A 21759-nucleotide genomic window follows, 5' to 3' on the forward strand; every position below is an offset into this window, starting at 1 on the left:
ACTTCAGACAGAGAAAAATCATTTTATGATTAACCTTGAAGGGATTGTTCAGATTTTTTTAACTTAAGCTGTATGAAATGCTTGCCATTAATATAGTGGTTGCAAGTGTATTAATTGATTTGCCCGAGTCCCGTGGTGGGAGTTCTGCTCTGGTTTTGGTGAAATATTAAGCAGTTCCGGTCATTTTGTGGGTGGAACTGGGGCCACGCATTAAAAGTAAATTAATCCACAAAACTAACGTCTTGTATTGTCATTTGTATTGTTGACCCATTTCTAAAATATTATTGCAACTTTCGATCATTTTTTTACCCCTCTATCACACGGAACTATATGTTTTTTGTGTCCATATCACTACGCCAAAAAAAATTGTGCCATGTGATAGAGGGGTCAAATACCTACTGTACAATAAAGAATGAAGTTTGAATCCCGACTATGGAGTCCTGCAATTTCCTGATTTGTTTATCTTTCATCTATTGGCATCAAACAATGCTACAGCACATTGGACTGGGGTCGATAAAAAAAGAATGCTTCTAAATCCTAATTATTTTCTGAAAAACCCATGTTTCTATGTCAGTGGTGCTCAACCTTTTTCATGTCAAGGACCCCCAGAATTATCTCTATTGGGCCACGGACCCCCATCTCAAAATATGTTGTTCCAGGGACCCCCCAGAAGGCAATATTTTAGTTAAAAATAAATTCAAAGATTTGCGCCACATTTTCACGACTTTAAAAAAATAGCAGACCTACAAGCTCGTATCGCGCCACTCGGTGGCGTGCTATGAGCTTGTAGATCTGCTATTTTTCAATAGCTAAAGTATAACATAATGCCCAACACCAAAAGGGGTTCCCGCCCAGAATGGCTTAAACAGGTGACCGCTTGCGTGCGTATGCGTGCACGTGATGCAGCGCTCCAGTAGTTGAAACGTCCACACTACATATACTGTACAGTGTACACACCACTGACCGCAACGCACGTGCAACCATCATGCATCGTGTAGTATGTATAGCGTGATGTTTTAGAGATGTACGGAGTGTTGATAACGTGCCCACATGTAGGTCAACCACAGCTGGGTTTGGAGTCGTCAGCTTTATTGCAGTAAAGAAAATGAGGTCAGCAGAACGGGAGTGGTGGCTTTTTGACAAGCATCACTTCTCACCACAGAAGCAACACGCTGGGAACGCTGAGTGTGTAAAACATCTCACAATGTACCGATGTGGTGAGCTTACTGAGCTTATAGCTGGAGCCTGGAGGCTATGCATGTTGGACTGACACAGTGGTTCTCTAACCGTTTTCATGTCAAGGACTCCCACATCGATATGCATTCGGCCGTAGAATATGTTGTGCCAGCTGCCAGGGACCACCAGAAGAGATTTGTGTTCAAACCAATTCAGAATTGTCCAAACATTTTATATGTTTCAACAAAATTTTACTTGTAGGTCTGCTATTTATGAAGAAATCGTGAAAATGTGCCTCAAATCTTTGAATATATATTATTACAGAGTGAACATTTTAACTCAAATCTTTGAATATATATTATTACAGAGTGAACATTTTAACTCAAATCTTTGAATATATATTATTGCAGAGTGAACATTTTAACTCAAGTCTTTGAATATATATTATTACAGAGTGAACATTTTAACTCAAATCTTTGAATATATATTATTACAGAGTGAACATTTTAACTCAAGTCTTTGAATATATATTATTACAGAGTGAACATTTTAACTCAAATCTTTGAATATATATTATTACAGAGTGAACATTTTAACTCAAGTCTTTGAATATATATTATTACAGAGTGAACATTTTAACTCAAATCTTTGAATATATATTATTACAGAGTGAACATTTTAACTCAAATCTTTGAATATATATTATTACAGAGTGAACATTTTAACTCAAGTCTTTGAATATATATTATTACAGAGTGAACATTTTAACTCAAGTCTTTGAATATATATTATTACAGAGTGAACATTTTAACTCAAATCTTTGAATATATATTATTACAGAGTGAACATTTTAACTCAAGTCTTTGAATATATATTATTACAGAGTGAACATTTTAACTCAAGTCTTTGAATATATATTATTACAGAGTGAACATTTTAACTCAAATCTTTGAATATATATTATTACAGAGTGAACATTTTAACTCAAATCTTTGAATATATATTATTACAGAGTGAACATTTTAACTCAAATCTTTGCTTCTTTCGACGTCAGGCCTGAATGGGTTAACCCTGCAAGGAGGGACATTCTGTTTCAGCTTCACCCAAGCTGATGGCTGCTACTGCCGCTCAGGCGGTCATATTGAGCACATGCAGAGACACTTTAGGTACATGCTAAACATACATAGCCAGGCTGGGACTCAAATCTGGGAGGTTCCGTTTCACAGGCAGACGATCTCTACCCATTCAGCTATATGGCCAAACCGATGTGAGGTGATGAGCTCGTATTGGCTATGTTCTGTATTCTGTATGACAGTTGTTAGCCTCGAGTGATTAATTATGCTGCTATGTTTACATTGCCATGTCTGATATATAATGCGAGCCTGTGACTAATGACGTCCCACCTGCACATGAGACTACAAGTAGGCTATAATAGGCTAGTTAGCAGAAATTGTGACCAATCTGCAAAATAAATGCTTACCAACAGCTTTCTTCACAAAATGTGTTCATAAAGGTGTCTACTATCAGCTCTCAATTTGTTCCAAGCCAACTCCCTTGGGGATCTTTGTGACAGCTGCTGATAGTTAGGGTACCATTAACAACCTACAGTAGGCTATTATGCAGGCAACATTTTAAAAGAATCATGCTGAAGTAGCATATAATTATGTGACAGGGGTCGACAATAGGGTTGGCCCGGTGTACTTTCCAGATTGTCCAGGCCAGTACAAGTTATCATATACTGGCCCGGTTTGGCCAGTGGAAAAAATGCCTTGAAAATTAAATAATAATAAAGTCTAATTTCACATTAATGTGCAAAAACTGCATGCAAAAAATCCACTCCAGTGCCAAATTCCCTAATGTCTACCCCTGATGTGAGGGGTCAAACTAGGGTGGGTTTCATGATTCTGTATCCATACTTCCATAGCAAGTAAAACAAAAAGATTCCTTGGGCTAAAAACGGCCATAGTCGTCATCACAAATGTGATGAGGTCATCACATTAGGAAAACACATTAAATGTGTTTACCAATAGCTTCACACATTTTGTGAAGAAAGCTATTGGTAAGCATTTATTTTGCAGAATGGTCACAAAGTGTTACAGTAACTAGGCCCCATCTATAAGGATGCACAGAGGTCTATGTTCTAGAACTGTTAATGCTCTTTTGCTGCAGCATTTCGGCTGCTTCTTTTTTTTTTACCTCGTCATATATTTGGGGTGGAAACCTCACACATGGATATATCCCAAACTGTTACTTTTCAGGATTCAAATACAAAAGTAGCAGATCCACAAGCTCGAAATGTGCTACTTTGTGCCACGTTTTGAGCTTGTAGATGAACTTGTGTGATCAAGTAACTAGGGCATTAATTTACACAAAATGGTAAATGGTGCATTTATATAGCGCCTTTATCCAAGGCGCTTTACATTGATTGTGCATCAATTCACCCACACATTCATACACCGATGGCGGCGGAAACCATGCAAGGCACCAGCCAGCACATCAGGAGCAATTTGGGGTTCAGTGTCTTGCTCAAGAACACTTCGACACCAACTCTGCAGGAGCCCGGGTTCGAACTGGCAACCTTGCGGTTACCATCCAGCCACTCTACCCCTGAGCCACCGCCGCCCCGTAGGGCATTTCAAAACATTTGAATATGGTGATAAGAGGTTCCTGGCCGACAACAATGATATCATAATATATATTATATTTAGCTGCAATTAACTGCCTCGTACGACTGGCTTTTCTTTTTCTATAATTGGTCTGACCTGCATAATATCTCACTGCGCTGACATCAGGGATATGTGAATATCTGCTCTGTTATCCTTCTCCTTCCTACGTCCAATTCTCCCTCCCTTTCTCCTGGAAACTACAAACGATGGGAGCCCACTCAGTCGAGTACAAAACAAACCATTTCACCCACCGCGTTAGGCCCGTAGGCCACACCTGTGATGTCACAGTCGGGTTGAATTTGAGTTCATATGCAGCATTGATTGTATCGTTGCTGAATGTCGGCCAGAAACCTCATATGAGGTCGTGTCGACCCAACAGAGACTGTCACGTAAAATCTGAGTTTCTGAAAACGGGGTCCGTCGGGGGGGGGACCCCCAATAAATGGTCCCCAATGGGGTTTCCCAAGCTAAACATTTTTGCTTGCCTCTTGAAGAGGGCGGTCGCTCTATTTTCTCTCTCCCTCCCTGTCTGTATTCCCTGCTCAGAGCGTCTCTTCTACACTGTCTCTTCGAAACCCCTGAAACTATCAAAACATGGAACTAATCATGGAATTAGTGTGCTGGTCTCTGTACGTGATGGACAACATTTTTTTCTCATGTAAATTGGGTTCTGGAGAGCCTGCTCAATACCCTGATGGATCTTCCCCCGACTATCAGCGTAGAAGAGGCATTATTTGGATTTATGGTGACAAGATTTCTGCTGATTGGGCTGTGCATTGGTCTTGCGTACCGAAGAATTGGAAAAATGGCAACGCTGAACAGAGCCCCTATGCTGCCTGCCATGATAGACTCGTTGCCTTGAAGCAGAGATTGTTGGGCAGGGCACTTGGGGAGATGCATCAGAAGATGGACACGATCTTGGAACAGGCCAGCGCCCTGTAGATGCATCAGAAGATGGACACGATCTTGGAACAGGTCAGCGCCTGAGTGTCATGACTGACAGAGAGACATAACGGACATAGAGGAGAAATAGCCATATTGCTATCCCTCACTCTAAACATGAATCTGGATTTCCCCCCCCAATTGACAATCTCCACAAGAAGAGACAGCGTAAGACAAGATCCTCTGCCCCCCCCCCCCCCACACCTCAACCCCCACCCTCCCTGACACCTGTTGTGACTTCGTCTGGGCCGTGTTCGTCTCCACTGAACCCGCCATGATAACGCAGGACAATGAGGCAACGTGACATGACCTTGGGGAGATATGCCAGGAACACACTTACACAAACACATGGGAAATGAACTTTCCACCGAACTGTTCTCATGGACACACATGTCTTTACACACAGCCGCCTTCTACTGTGTGTGTGTGTGTGTGTGTGTGTGTGTGTGTGTGTGTGTGTGTGTGTGTGTGTGTGTGTGTGTGTGTGTGTGTGTGTGTGCATGCATGTGAGGAGTGGTTTTTCCCCCCTCTCTCCCCGGGTTCTGTGCATAACATCCCTGCAAGCTTATTAACCCAGATAGCATAAATATAGATGAGCCGATATGAGCCTCTAATGCATCAACGCAAACAGCTTCCAAACCGTGCACAGAACCAATATTCTCCCAGGCCCAGATATAGATGAACAGGCCCTGGCACCATTGCGTAATAATGGGTGCAGGAAAGGAAAGAGAGGATTTAAAATTTGCACTGAAGAAAGATACTGCGTCGTCTGCATGTTTGTTGTCAGCATGATGCAATAGGACAGTTCCTGTCCTCGATTTACTAGGCCACAGGTTAGCGCCGAACCTGAGCGCTGGCACGTATATACATGTATACAGTAGCTATATAAGCAGTCAAGAGGACTTTCATCATTTTGCATATAGAGGTCCATCTCCTCGTCACCATGGCGCCCATGTATCTGGTCGCTGGGACAACGGTGCTGCTGTGCTGGACGCTGGTCACGCCGGGCGCCGCTGTTCGTGAGTTCACCTTGAAACATTATCGGTTTTAACAATGTCCATTAGACGCCACCGCTCGCTGGGTTTCAACTTGAAACATTATTTTAATATATTTGTTTACGTAGTGCTTGCAAGGTTGGGGTCCCAGGGAGGAGGAGACACCAAAAGTATAATTTTGGGTGTGTTAAAAGAAAATCTTCCTAATGATGATGTCACTGGAAGACGGTTTCTAAACTGCCCACAGCCCTCCTATGAGAATTTTTTTTGCCATTTTATCATGATTATTAGTGAGGACCTATTATATGAAGATAGGTTGAAAGGTGGTGAAGTGGTCCTTTAAGTGCATGGATGGCTTGCCACAAAAATGATCATATGCAGAGACAAATAGAAGCTAAGACACAAATAAATATCATCATAATTGTTGCTGATGTATGCCAGTTATAGTCAGACCTAAATCATGCATACATCATAGAATATAAATTGCTACAATACTGGTATTCATTATTTCATTCATATACACACCCATATTTCTATGTATGTTTCTGTAAATATATATTTTCCCAATATCTGTTTCTGTACAGTCATACAGAATATATTAAGAATTACATTTTTACTAGAAAGCATAGCTTCACAATTGTGACGCATCTGTCTGTCTGTCTGTCTGTCTGTAGCAGGTCGTCAAAGCGGTGCGTGCTGTACCAGTTACAACAGGAAGCCCATAGCCTTTCGCCTCATAAAGGGTTTCAAAGAGCAGAGCACCCTGGCGAACTGTCACCTCAGTGCTGTCATGTAAGAACCACTTTATACATCTATACATCTATCCATCGCAATGTTCTGTTGCCAAGATAGAGGACAATATTCTTTGTTGCCTGTTGCAGATTCTTCACGACTCGTAACAAGAAGATCTGCACCTCCATCCAGGATCCATGGGTGAAGGAAGCCCTGGCCAGACTCAGGTAGGTATAGGCTATACCGTATAGTCTCTGTCGGCTGGAAACCTCACATGTCCAAAACTGTCACTTTTCAGAATTCAATTAAAATAAAATAAAAATAGCAAAAGTAGTGTTTTGTTTTCTACAGCTCTAAACTCAAGAAGATGTCTAAGCCCAACGCTGCCCCGGGCACAGCCAAGGCGAGGACAAACGGGTTCCTAGAGAGTGGACCATTCCTCAACTCCAACAAAACCTTCCTCAACGCCAGTGGAACCTTCAGTGCCAACGGAACCTTCCTCAATGCCAGCGGAACCTCGGCAGACGTCTACATCTATGGTGGTAATGCCACGACCCTCTCTGATGACTATTAGTGTAAAACCCCCCGACCCCCAACCCTGACTGCTTACCTTGTGTCCCATCAGGATTCAGGGGCGGTTGCATTCCATGCATTCTCCAATCACACCAGGGTTAGGGCATATAGGAACAGACCTAGGACCAGAAAATACCAGAAAATCGGAATAATGAGAATCATTGTGGTCAATGTCAGGCGACGTGTGGGGCCTGAATATGATCCATTATTTGATATAAACATTAGAAAAGCAGATGCCAGTGAATTTAGTTCTCTCTTAAATACTTCAGTACTTCAGTCATATGATGAATACTTAGCAAAACTAGCTGGAGTGAACTTTGTTCGGTGGAAGTTTTAGTATTTTCATTATAAGCTTTCTGTCTTGAGCAATTAAGCACACACCGTAATAAGCTACTGTATGTAATATGAATGTGAAGCATTAAATGTGTAACTTAATTTGTGTTTTTTGCAAAGCCTTTAGGCCACTATACAAATGACAAAATTGTTCTCTCTCAAATATCAAAGCAACAAACAGCATTACTTTAAATTGCACATGAGGTGATGGCAGCCATGCAATATATAACATCCATCTAATAATTGACTGTACAGTGTGTTGGACTGGTTATATGATATGAGTCAGTGAAGGTGAGATACCACCATCGTGTGGCCAGTATACTACGGATACTTTCAAACTAAGGGACAGGTTTACTTGTTTGGGTCATTTTAACGTCTACTCTGGCTTTTGTGAGCACTCCAGGGAGGCCCAATTCACATTCGAAAAAACATTCTTTACATATTTTATGTTATTTTTTACCAGACACAGCCCATTCCTATAAAACCATTACAACTTAAAGCGGCACTGTGTACAAAAATAGTTTAATTACCGGTAATACAAGTGTAAATGAGAGTATGTTATATAACGTAAAACGTATACAATTGGGGTGGTGGTTGTATTTTGTCTCCCTGCTCTTCTATTGAGACATACTTGTCAGGTCATGTGCGTCTCACCTAGAAACAGGATTTGATAAAACAAAATTGACCTGTCAAGGGACGTGCACACATACAGTAGACATCAAAAACAACTGCTCTCTCCAGACCACGAATGCAGCATTTGCTATGGTGAAAGAAGTGCACATGCCCCTCCTCCCCATGCCATACTAGCGGAAGGCAGCATTCAGTCTCCTGAACTTCAACACAGCATTTTGCGTTGAACAAATTAGTTTAGGAATCCATGTCGTTACACCGCATCTCCACTGCTCTAAAGAGTGCTTGGTTGCTCCCCGAAAATAGCTGATCTACAAGTTCTCAACACATCACAGTGTGACGCGTTGTGAGCTTGTAGATCTGCTATTTATTTGTCGTCCAAAAGTGCCCTCTTACGGGATGTCATCCCTTGCCTCTCTAACACTCTCTGCACGCTCCTGCTGTCAACTGATTCAAGTCATCCCCTGAGCAAGCCTGAAGCAGGCAGGCTGCCAGGCTCTATTAGCTGGAAACCGGGTTCAAATCCAGGGTAGAAGAATAAAGTTACATAGTGCAGGTTATTTAACTTGATGAATTTAATACATAGAACCACAATGGAAAACAAGCCCTCAGGGCTTTTTGTTATCCTTTTAGCATTATTGTATGACTGTACCTCTGTTTGTTTTTTTTGCAAACTGTTAATAAAGTATTAATCATGTTTTGGTATGTAATCATTTGTAAATCATGTTTTGGGTGATGTCATTACGCAGCCAGACTTCATTGGCCTTTAATGCATATGGCAGCACAATGGTATAATTGATATCGCAACGCGAGGCTAGTCCATCATGGTAAATTTGGGGTGGGATTTAGTGAAGGGCTAATTGATTACCATGGCAACCCCACACCTGCCAATTGATTACTTAACCGGACCACTTTTTACAGTCAGTTTGCACTCTTCAGGCAGACAGATCTCCATAGACAGTATGGGCACAAAAGGGACACAGATCACAGACAGATAGTTAAAATGGGTGCTATCATTCTCAAGTAGGCCGGTGGCCGACGGGCACGTACAGGTCGAGTGCATTAAAATAGCACAGTTAACAGCATAGACTAACAGAGAATTTTAATTTTAAAGTATAAGTAAGTAAGTACATTTTATTTATAGAGCACTTTTCAAAACAAAGTTACAAAGTGCTGTACAGTAAAAACAACAGTATAAGCATTTACAATTATAGTTACATCTGCCCCATTTACATGCAGAAATTAATTCGGAATGAATGGATTCATTCCAGTCATCAGAATAAAAATGCTCATGTAAACACCTCAATTGGAATAGAATATCCCATTCCGAATGAATTTTCATTCAGGTCTGGAGGGGTGGTACCGTTTGAATCTGTATAGATCAGGGGTTTTCAACAGGTGGTCCGTGGACCACTGGTGGTCCGTGGAGGTATTGCATGTGGTCCCTGACCATGCATTTAGTAATGTAGCAAAGTGAAGATTTTGTATTTTCTTCCACGGAACAGTGCACTAAACGTCTGTGCACTCACTGTTTGCAGAATTACAGTAGGCCTACATTTCAAGCACAACTCAATACAAAGACTGTTAACTGTGAGTGGACGACGCCAAAGCATTACACTTGTTTACAAGAGCGTCCATTGATTAGCCTGCAGTAGTAGGCCCATAGTACATAACTTGCCATCATGCCACAGTTGCCACTGTTCTGCACCTTTTTTCTGTAGGCTTATTTTATGTCAAAATATTAGTCTAAGCTAAGTCATATCATTGATATCAAACGCATGCAGCGTTACGCAATAGCTTTATTCATGATTATGCAACTTAATTTCAGTCACCCACCTGTTTCAGGCTGTTTGCTTCAATTAGCTGAATATTCCTCCTCTTGCTTGCACTCTGCTACGTTCTTTTTTACCCAAGCCTAAAGTTGACGACCATAGCCTACGGTACATGTGCATTAAACTTAAATGAGACATTCAAATGCGTTTCTGAAAACATTTGAAGTGATAGCTTCGGCACTACGACGAGAGAAACAAACTAAACAAACACACAGCCGCACGCAGCTGGTAGAAATGAATCATGCTGCAGTATCACAAACTGTCCACAAGATGGTAATCCTGACCCAAAGGAAGATTTCAAAACCATATAGTTATTTCTTGTCCACATAATACTTAAATAACAGGATGGTGGATTTGACTGCAGAGATTGAATGAATGTCACAAATTGCAACAGTGGACATTTATTGTATTCACATAAGTCAACAATTAAAGGGCCATACACACAGTTTTGACCCACTTTAATTTATCCCATGCAGCTGTACATGGCTGACATGATAACTCTGAATAAATATCACAGGCTAAGACATTGCCACGGAGGAAGGACAATAATAAATATACTTAATAAATAATAATGATGTTGTCTTGTCGTTCTTCCAGCAGACATACATCATAGAAATGACTTTAAATAACTTAAGTTAATTCAATTGGGCTAAAACTGTACGCAAAGTATAGCCTATATAATGTGCACAACAAGATGGGTGTGTCTTCTAAGAGGAAGGGGTAGAGGTGGTCATGGCCGTAGTGCTGTTGGTGATGTAAGAGGAAGGTGTAGAGGTGGTCTTGACCGTAGTCCTGTTGGTGATGTAAGAGGAAGGTGTAGAGGTGGTCTTGACCGTAGTCCTGTTGGTGATATTAGTGTTACTTCTCTGAGCCCTGCGTAGCTCCCTGTAAGACACACAATATGAATGCATTATTAATTGAGGTCTATGTATTTGCATAAAGCCAGTGTAGTCTGGGGACCCCCAGGGGTCCTTGACGGGATTCTGGGGGGCCCCAGCAGCAAATAGGCCTATATAGCGTCACAATCATTTTAACTATAGGCTACTTTATCCATTCATACTATTCACAAATAGCAGGTCAAGCTCACAGCATGCCACTTCTTGCAGCGTTGCGAGCTTGTACACCTGCTATTTGAAATTGTTATAAAAAAATATCGAAACTGTTTGGACATTTTTGAATAAAGATTGTTGTTGAGGTCGTTGTTTTGTTTTTGTTTTTCAAAAATCTTCTCGTCTGGGGTCCCGTCACAGAACAATTTTTAGATGATGGTCTGGCGCCAATTTTTTTTTTTTTAATTTGGGGGTCCTTGATTTGAAGATGTTTAATAATCACTGTAGCTTGTATACATCAGTAAAACAGTAGGCTACATGGATAATGAATGGTTGCTTAAAAAAGGGTGATGCCCCAAAATAAATATTTGAAATATAGACATATCTTTGACCATTCATAAAATATCGGAACTCACTCTATTTCCTTAATCCTCTGCATCACCCAGGGCTGTTTCCAGTGGCTGCACACATGTCCTTCGGTGGTCTCAAAGCTGGAGGTGGACAAAACAAAATGGAGAAGATCAATCACAATGGTCAGCTGGTCACATTGTCAGCCGAAACTATGGATAATGTATGGGATTAATAGACTCATCTTGGACCCTGGAGATGATCATTAAGATGCCTGTTCATGCACTTATATTGTAAGTTACTTGTTACTTACAACACTTAAGTGTTACTTTCTTAGCTTACGCATGTTTCATGATAAATGCTTTTTTGTGATGTATTCCCATGCTTTTTGTTCTTGCTTAATGTAAGTCGCTCTGGATTAAGAGCGTCTGCTAAATGCCTAAATTGTAAATTGTAAGTTGTTACTTTCACTTTACTTAGCTGTGCTGTATTGGAGCCTATACTTGTGGACAGGCGACACCTTCTTATAGCAGTCAGTTATGTTGTTGTAATGAGGAGATTCGTAGCCTAGGCCTACTTGTTTTGTTTTCTGATTATAATAAATCAACTATATTCATAAATATATTATATAACTACTAACTGTAACTGTTACTCAGTTTAGTAGTAGTAGTATAGTAGTAGTAGGCCTAGTAGTAGTAGTAGCTTTATTTGGTCATAAGATTAGGCCTATATTATTAATATGTCACACCATATTAGACCAAAAGGTATATTTTGCATTTCGCCTTCGATTCAAAAGTCAATCGAAATGAAAACACAACGAAAACAAGAAAAAATATATTTTTTTACAAATGTGATCACTCAGATTTGACTGAGTCTTACAGATTGATACTCTCATATAGGACGGCTATCGCTGTATTTAGCTACTTATACTGAAGCAGTTTTCAACAGATAGGCTATACATCTCAACTTGTACTTTTTGGGATGTTTCTTACATGACAGCGCGGACACAGGGCAGGTTCCTCTTCTGGATCCTGTAGCCCAGGATGGGAGCACTGACACTCCTGATGGACGCCTCTGTGCAGCAGGTGGTCAGCTTCTGTGGGGCTCCTGATGAAACCAAACAGGCATTTTACCTTAAGAAGTATGCAATAAAACGAGTTCTCTGCAGCAGTCCTTCTCACCTTCTTTATATCCTTAAATATCTCTGGGAGCAGGACCCCAATCTACACTCACTGTAAAATTTAATATCAAACTGGGGGTCCTTGAATGAAACAATATAAGTGGAAACCCAAGAGAATATAATGACCCTTGGGGGTATACGTGAACCACACATTGAGAACCACTGCTCTACAGTGTTTTTTTTATCAATACATAAAGCATGGTACGGTAAGCGGATTTCTCTCTGCGGAACACAGGATGCCATCATACAATGTTGTCACAGAAGTTGGAATTGCGTGACTTACCGTCTCCTCCCGTAGCCATCATCATCAGGGCCAGAACTCCGCTCAGGAGAGCCAGACAGAGCAGTCTTCTGCAGCAAAGTTCCATGGTTTAGAATGGGGCTGATGTGTTCCGGAAGCTTCTTAATAGCAGAGGCAGAGAGAGGGCTTGTGGCCTGTTCAGATAGGACACGTACGGTGACTGAATTGATCTCCCTAATGGCCAGAGCCACATCTTTAATACTCACAAAAAGAGGAACCGAGAATGACGCCCTCCGGATCTTATCCATGCAACGTCTTCCTGATGAGGATGATGGTGAGGTGTAGGGCAGTGGTTCTCAATGTCGGGTCCGGGGACCCCCAGGGGTCCTTGAGGGAGTTCCAGGGGGTCCCCTGCAGCTAAATGATTGTTAGGTCTAGTAGGACTATAGTAAATGATAAAAAGAAAGCCTCCGCCCCCCTGTCAAAAACGGCTAAAATCCCTAAAACGAAAGAAAGCACTTGCCGGTAAGCTGTATGAAATACTTGCAATTAATATAGTGGTTGCAACTGTATAATTGATTGCCCGAGTCCCGTGGTGGGAGTTCTGCTCTGGTTTTAGGCAATATGAAGTAGTTCCGGTCATTGTGTGGGGTACACAACAAGGGCCACGCAGTAAAAGTAAATTCATTCACAAAACTAACATAATTTGTATTGTTGACCTATTTCTAAAATATTAGTACAACTTTCGTTCAACTTTAACCCCTCTATCACATGGAACAATTTGTTGGCGTAGTGATATGGACACAAAAAACATATAGTTCTCTGTGATAGAGGGGTCAAAAATGAACGAAAGTTGCACCAATATTTTAGAAATAGGTGAACAATACAAATTACGTTAGTTTTGTGTATTAATTTACTTTTAATGCGTGGCCCCCTGTGCCCACCACAAAATGACCAGAACTACTTAATATTTCACCAAAACCAGAGCAGAACTCCCACCACAGGACTCGGGGGATCAAGTAATACAGTTGCAACCACTATATTAATGGCAAGTATTTCATACAGCTTAAATTTAAAAGAATCTGAACTATCCCTTTAAGTACAATTTTGAGGAATCTGTGCATTACTTGAGTACCAGTTTCCAATACTTTTACTTCTGCAGTTCTACTCCACTATATCTCAGAGGCAAGATTTACTTCACTACACATATTTGAAATAGTTAGGCCTACTAGTTAATTTGTAGATTTCCATTATTATAACAAAACACACATTGACCACTCCAGCCCTATACAGATTTCAGCCGATCTACATGCATTGTGAGCTTAGATATCTGCTATTTCTAAAGGATCTTTATGCATTTGAAAACTGTGGCATTCTGCATAATGGGTACTTTTACTTTTGTTAGCCTACATTAAGGCTGGGGGAGGTGGTCAGGCGGATAGGGTGACCCTGGTAAGCCAGATTTTCCACAGAATGTCACCATGTGGGCACCAAGTCAACTCGGGACCAAGGTTATAATAGTTTTGGTTTTTTCATTATAGTTTAGTTTTAGTTAGTTTTGACATATTTTTTTCGAATTCAGTTAGTTTTAGTTAGTTTTTAGAGCGGGTTTGCTAGTTTTAGTTTAGTTTTTATTTTGTGAAAATGCTTAGTTTTAGTTTAGTTTTAGTTTAGTTTTAGTTTTTGCTGCCTTACGGTGCTGAAAAGTGCCGTAAAAACGGCTCGGGAAATAAGGAAAAGTACCGAATTAATTTAAAAGGTTTATATTCTAGATGTCCGTAAGGCATATAAATATTGTTAAAAAAACGATAACGAATGCCATTTTGTCTATCATTTCAGTTCGTTTTAGTTAGTTTTGTGAACACACAATACAGTTTTAGTTTAGTTATCGTTTTTTAATTTATTTTAGTTTCAGTTTAGTTTCAGTTAACTAAAATGTTTTTTTAATTCTAGTTTTCGTTTTTTCGTTAGTTATAGTTAACTATAATAACCTTGCTCGGGACTCCTGGATCGCTGCCATGATCGCTGCCCGGCAAATTAATAAATGACGACTTACACAATTTACAAGAAAGAGAACTACTACTCTTTCAATTCTCCACTCACTCACATTCATACGGGAATCCCTATTTCGTAATTGTACCACACTGCTTCCCTCTGCATAGTCATTTCTGCTTTTCACTTATGAAGAACTGTAGCATTGTCAATGTATCCTCTCTCAATTAGATCACTGCAACTTCACCCAAGTTACTCCTGTCCTGTCTCAGCCGAAGCTCACTAGCATCACCTAAATATCACCCACCTAAATAAGTCTACAAATTAACCAAGGTCCTTGACATTTGACCTTTTCCTTTCCAAATAATCACGCATAACTGGATAATATCCAACAAGTTCTATGAAAATCTATATCATGTTGCTCATGGACACCAGACAGGGGCCTTTACAATATTGTGTGGCTGCAGGCATGGAATGATTATGCAACCACGCTTAAATGGAGCAATGTCTGAATTTAACTTTGAGACTTAAATGACTAGATGGATGTCAGCGATGGACCCTGCTGAACCAACGTTTACGTACCCGGGTCGTCGGCTTCAGAGAAGTGGGGCCTATGGCAGACTGCCGCCCACATAATCAACACCTGACCCCTGTATGGACCACCTTCAGAGGAAGCTATGGCCTCTTCCTAGACCAGGGCAAGGACTGTCTAAAGAGGACAAGAAGCGAAGACCGTAAGGGCGCCGCCATGTTGATCACATGGTGCTCCATGGAAGGAAAGGAACATGCGCAGTTGCAGACCAAGGAAGCTGAACGTGGAAGTGTTGGCTGCATAAAGCCCACTGCGCATGTTTCTTTCCTTCCATGGAGCACCATGGAGCAACATGGCGGCGCCCTTACGGTCTTCGCTTCTTGTCCTCTTTAGACAGTCCTTGGACCAGGGATGATATATTTCACTCACTCCAGAGGGCCACGTTGCATATTACTGTCGTAGCAAAAATAGCCGATCTACAAGCTCAAAACGCGTCACACTGCTATTATTTGAATTGAAATCCTGAAAAACAATTGGCAATTTTATTTTATTGGAATCCTGAAAAATAAGCTTTTTATTGAATTTCAGATGAATTTAGTTATAGTTATGTGAACTTTATGAACTAAATCCAAACACATTGGACATAGAAAAGCGGGTCATGTTTGCATGTTTGGAATTGTAACAGCTGAAATCAATAATATCTCAGTATTCTGATATTAACCTGAGGGCCGCATTAAGTGAAGGTGGGGGCCGCATGTGGCCCCCGGGCCGCCAGTTGCCCATGTATGTTCTAGACTCAAAGTAACCTCGCATCACCAGGCTTTCCACCGCCTCGGAGGAAAGCCTGGTCTCTGTTTCAAAAGTCTGTATGATCCGGGCTGGGGCCGGATGATGTGGTTACGTCATGTTGTAGTATTGTTTTGTAGTCGCCAGACTAAGAGCTTTAGCAATGTGTACCCATGTTACCGAACAAACACTGTACAGTCTACAGCAATGATAACCATAAGAATTAAAACATTGTCAATATATAACTTTGTAATACCAATAATATCACTTACAGCACCATAGATTAAACAGTTTAATGACTATACGTATAGCGTAATGCAGATAAAGAGGCCAATCTTAGCTGTTGGAGTGTGTAGTAGAGACATAACTGCACTCACATGACCATATTTGGAGGGAGAGGATGTTGGGAGGATTTGCGGTCTGTGAATGGAAGTCTGTGGGTTCTTTTTTTTTCTCCCTGGAAATAAAAACGTCTGGGTTTCCGGGGCTAGTGGGTTCATATCTTCCTTCTCCTTTTTAATGAATGAGAGAGAGAGAGGTGTGTGTGTGTGTGTGTGTGTGTGTGTGTGTGTGTGTGTGTGTGTGTGTGTGTGTGTGTGTGTGTGTGTGTGTGTGTGTGTGTGTGTGTGTGTGTGTGTGTGTGTTGAGGCAATAGGAAGGTGTCACATGACCATGCCAACCGAAGCCATATGACTCTACATGGCACATGACAAACATCACTGTACTGAACCCCCCCCCCCCCCCCCCCCCCCACCTCTCTCTCTCTCAGATTCACACTGAGTCACACTGAGTATACCTTTTTTGGCTTCTTCCTCACAGAATAAGTGGTTTGGGCTGCCAACCCTCTCCGCCCCAGCAGGCCGCCGTCTCTCTAGGGCCGTAAGGGCAAAATGCGGCATGAATTATCTGGGTGACGCATGTGTTGACAAACATTATCAAAGCCCCCCTTGCAAGTTGCGCTCCCTTCCCAGACCTTTTGTTAGGATGTTTAATTTAAAGAACACTGGGTGTGAGCTGCCCAGTGTGGAGGACCTCTAGTCTACACCCAGCACGTACTGCCTCAAAAAACTCCCTGAGGATTATTAAGAAGACCCCACCGACCCACCCACAAAATACTATTTTCACCCAACAAGTCAAATAGGATGAAGGGGAAGGGGTACAACTTGTACCCCTACAAGGTCCTCCCACTATGCACAAGCAGGCTGAGGAACAGTTTCTTCCCACAGGCTGGCAGGAAGCTAAATGCAACTTAGTGACTATGTGCACTGTGCACCTAGCCTGGTTTCCAGCCCAAAGACCCCACCCACTCGACTGAGCGCACTGGTTCTTAATCTGGAGGCTCTCAGAATCTGACAATTAGGCTAGGAAAAACATGCACCTATGTAAACGATAGTCTTTCTTTACTCTTTGTTTGCCCTCTTTTGTATATTGTATCCCTTTGTTTGGTGTGTTTGCTAGTGTTTGATGTTATATGCTGCTGCATTGTCTCTTATGTAGGCCTACCTGTACACAAGATAAATATATATAAACAATAAAGTACAAGCTTCAACCTTGAACCTGTTATATTTGTTATTTTGTAGGATATTTGTTAATTTGGAGCAGAACCCCATTGACTGACACCGGTACTCTTCCTGTTGTCCAAGACAACAAATACACATTACTTAGATTCCTATCGGATCTCTTCTTTTTTTATATTTTATATTTGTTGAAAATGTTTGCCCAAAAATAGGTATGTCTGGGTGAAAGTGAAAGTTAGAAGCCCACCCATATGATTCCCCCGATGGAAAACCCCTGAGTGACAACCCAACTGCTATAGGCCCGGGTCTCTGTCTTGTGGAAGGAAACACTGAGTGAAAACTCAACTGCTAGAGTCCTTCTAGTGGAGAGTGGAGACAGTTTTTTTGTGGGAGGAAACCTCGCACTGTGACTGTACTTTCCAGCCGTGGCCCGTGGGACAGAAGAACAGTATACGTGGGTGGGTGAGCTGTGAACTGAAGGACTTGTAAGAAGGTTCTGTTCTGTGTTGCTGGTGGGTTTAAATAGAGACAGCCAGACACATGTTAATCGTGAGGATTCCTCACATCACATCAGCATCACATCATGCTAGTCATGACTAGTCTAGACAGACAATAAAGACACTCTACCTCCCCCTACTGTTGCTCACTACCCTCTGCACGCTGCCCACTGTCTCAGCTAAAGGTACATTTGAACCAGTCAGTCAAGTATTGTTTTATTATATTTCATGGCATACGATGATGGTGTTACGTCGAAAAACATAACAAACCAAATAAACATAAAATAGTGACATATTTTACTTTTCTGTAAATGTTTTAGATTGGTGGTTCTCAAACATTTTCATGTATAGGATTCCCCAGATTGATAGCTGTATTTGGCCATGGACCTTGAACATATATGTTTTGTAGCCTACCAGGTACACCATAAGAACATTATAGGAGTAATAGCTGAGAAATATAACAGTGTTTAAACTGTTCCTCGTTTTGCTGGGGACTCCCTGGACCAAAACAGGGTAGTTTTCACCCATTTAAAACCTATATATGCAGAGCTTGTAGATCTGCTAATCCTGTCACAGTGTGTGTCAGGTTGAGGACCCAGATGCAGAACAAGCAGGCAGGCAGGTAAAGTCAGTATTTATTAGACAAAGAACACTTAACAGCTTACATGGTGACGAGGCAACAGCAGGACAAAACAGGCAGGAACACTCCGTAACATCAAACATGGATCTGGCAGTGTGAGAGCAGAATGAGTCCAGTATACTTATAGACGAATACTGGACTACTCGCCCCGGTGCTTGCCCGTTTTTCCTCCCGGAATTTTCCCCAGTGAGGGGGATAACTTTGTAACCCAGAGGAGCGTGGCCTTCCTGCATGGACGCAAAGAACAGACCCCCTACTAACACTACCTCCTCTACCACAACAACATCCACACGTGCAGCCAGCCACACACCTAAAGCTGACCCAGCTCAGAAACAGAAGACCATGCATGGCTCCATGTCCCTCCACTCACCTGACACCAAGCTGACCTTTCAATGCTTTCTATCAAGGACCACAAGTAATTTAATTTAATACATTATGTTATGCAAAACGTGTAAATATTGATCAGTATTATTTTTGTGTTTTTTCTGCATGTTTATTTGCTATTCAGATAAACAGTAATGTCGTGAATATTAATAAATAAATGTTAAGCCTGGCATTTTTTCTGTTTGTTTTTAATGTTTCAAATTTGGGAAGCAAATAATAGCAAAAAATAATAGATATACAGCAATGGCTCACGTTGCAATGTGACACAATAACAAATTATACAAATCATTGGATTTTTTGAATGGTGGGTTTAGTTGTACTGCTGTTTCCATCATGGGGTCGTGGTGATGTGTATGCGACTGCGGTGAGTGAGTGAGGGGAGAGAAAGTACAGCACTGTCTCCACCTCCCACTGCAGTGGAAGTGACTGGCTGGAGGTTATGTAAAGTGACTGGCTGAGGTTATGCGTATAGAACCCTGGGTTTTTGCCCCTATACGCGTGGTCACAGCCCCCCACTGTTGTTCCTGTTATGCATGTCTCACGCAAGCCTTACTCAGGTATTATGTAACTTATGTTATGCTATAGTGTGCTAGATCTAAAATGCATACCATTTCACTTGTATTGGTGTCTATTTGATGTAGACATAGAGCACAATAATGCATTTTCCAAGGATATTCATTAATAAGCACCACAATGGAAACAAATCCCCAGGACGTGTTTGTCTTATCCTTTTTTAACCTTAAAGTGGAACTTTTTTTTGTATGAATAAAAATTAAATGTTGTCCAATCTGTATATGTTAATAGAACGTACATACAATCTGTATGTTATAGAGTGTTAATACAATATAACTTATGCAATTGGTGTGGTTGCATTTTGGCTCAGTCCATGCTCTTCTATTGAGACATTTAGATCATGTCAAAGGTCATATGTCTCATACACACACACACACACAGGATCTGACACGGATTTTGAACTGATGGTCAAGATTAAACATTCACGACTTCAAATTCACCTTCAAATCCTTTCATACTGTACATGCAAAGTATGTTAGAATCATGTATGCATATAAGGAGCCCTCAAATGCCTCTGCACATTTATTGAAAGGAAGTACATCATAGACGTTGGTTATTTCCTATCAGTTTGCCTGGCGTATCTGTGTCACAGTTGTCACAACTGTGACACAGATACATGCCATCCATGACCACAACTGAGTTGTGTGCATGGCAGCAACATTGCTGTTAATCAGAGCGACCGATGTGAGGAGTTGAGCTTCTATGAAAAAAGGCCCCCTGTGAAACCCCCTTGAAATGCACACACGCACGCATGCACGCACGCACGCATACCTCTGTCAGGACAAGGTCAGGTACCGCTGTTAAGTTCCAAGTGTTGTAAGCCGTGTATGAGGTCTAGGAAAACTAGCCCCAACAGGTCAGTTCAACTTTATTAAGGGAGACAGTGTAGGAGAGACAGACAGTAGGACAGCTGAGAGGAGGACAGTGTATAGGATAGACAGAGAGGAGGACAGCTGAGAGGAGGACAGTGTAGGAGAGACAGACAGTAGGACAGCTGAGAGGGACAGACAGTGTAGGAGGGACAGACAGTAGGACAGCTGAGATGAGGACAGTGTAGGAGAGACAGACAGTAGGACAGCTGAGAGGGAGACAGTGTAGGATAGACAGACAGTAGGGAAGCTGAGAGACAGACAGTGTAGGAGAGACAGACAGTAGGACAGCTGAGAGGGAGACAGTGTAGAAGAGACATACAGTAGGGCACCTGAGAGGGAGACAGTGTAGGAGAGACAGACAGTAAGACAGCTGAGAGGGAGACAGTGTAGGAGAGACAGACAGTAGGACTTTTTTGAGTGGGGAACATATAACCTCTTTTTGGTTGAGCGGGGATCATTGAACCTTTTGTGGGGACCTGGGGAACATAGGGATGACCCCGAGACGTGCACACAGGAAATGGTGCCGTTGCTGTTGGCCCAGCCTGCATGCACTCTCTCCACTGTGCTGGTGTTGGTGTGTGATCAATGCAGTTTCCAGTCTGGTGACAATAGTGTAATAAAGAAACTGGGCCTCTTCCCTACTTCCTTCACAGGTGTTACCAACCAATGCTCTGTTCCATTGTGGTTTAACAGAGTCAGGGTGCTGATAGTGTGCACGTTGGGGTCACTGGAAATACTCTGCTACACCTAGTGGGTCTCAACGCTCTGATTGTACAACTAGAACCAAATTGGTCCATGTTAATTGTTCCATTTACAATGTTCAACGTTGTACTTTATTGTTACATCTTGTGTACAGGTATACATTAGAGTAAACCTTATTTTTGTTTGGCTTCATTCAGACAATGCAGCTGCATATACAGTAGATAACATCAAACAGCATTTTTCCTACATTTTTCCAGAACCACTGCTTTCCACACTCACTCCAGAGGGCCACTATATTTTCACACTCACTCCAGAGGGCCACATTGCATATTTCTAGCAAAAGGCAAACTCAAACCGCATTTTGAGCTTTGAGTTTTGTAATCCTGAATACTTTTTTGCTATTTGTTTAATTGGAATCCTGAAAAGTTTCATTTTTATGAATGAACTATATACAAACACATTGGACATACAAAGAAATGACAATAGAATTGTAATACTATAGTCATCAAGCCACATATATACAGTTTGCATGTTTGGAACTGTAACAGCTGAAATCAATAATATACC

The 21759-nt window shown here is 41.5% G+C and overlaps 2 protein-coding genes across 2 annotated transcripts; one reads left to right on the top strand and one right to left on the bottom strand.

Annotated features, from left to right (window-relative positions):
• Positions 1–5698: 5698 nt before the first annotated feature.
• Positions 5699–7131, top strand: LOC310871507 (C-C motif chemokine 19-like). The gene is made up of 4 exons (XM_083783069.1): positions 5699–5803; positions 6454–6571; positions 6661–6738; positions 6863–7131. Exons 1-4 carry the CDS (start codon positions 5728–5730, stop codon positions 7083–7085), a joined length of 495 nt encoding a protein of 164 aa, XP_083639195.1. The 5' UTR covers positions 5699–5727; the 3' UTR covers positions 7086–7131.
• A 3271-nt stretch (positions 7132–10402) lies between these two features.
• Positions 10403–12824, bottom strand: LOC310870698 (uncharacterized protein; the record flags this gene model as incomplete). The annotated part of the gene is made up of 4 exons (XM_083781971.1): positions 10403–10764; positions 11345–11419; positions 12269–12383; positions 12740–12824. 4 exons carry the CDS (start codon positions 12822–12824, stop codon positions 10587–10589), a joined length of 453 nt encoding a protein of 150 aa, XP_083638097.1. The 3' UTR covers positions 10403–10586.
• Positions 12825–21759: the final 8935 nt, after the last annotated feature.

This window comes from Protomyctophum parallelum (assembly GCF_964188405.1).
Source record: "Protomyctophum parallelum genome assembly, chromosome: 14".
In the NCBI taxonomy this organism is placed as follows: domain Eukaryota; kingdom Metazoa; phylum Chordata; class Actinopteri; order Myctophiformes; family Myctophidae; genus Protomyctophum; species Protomyctophum parallelum.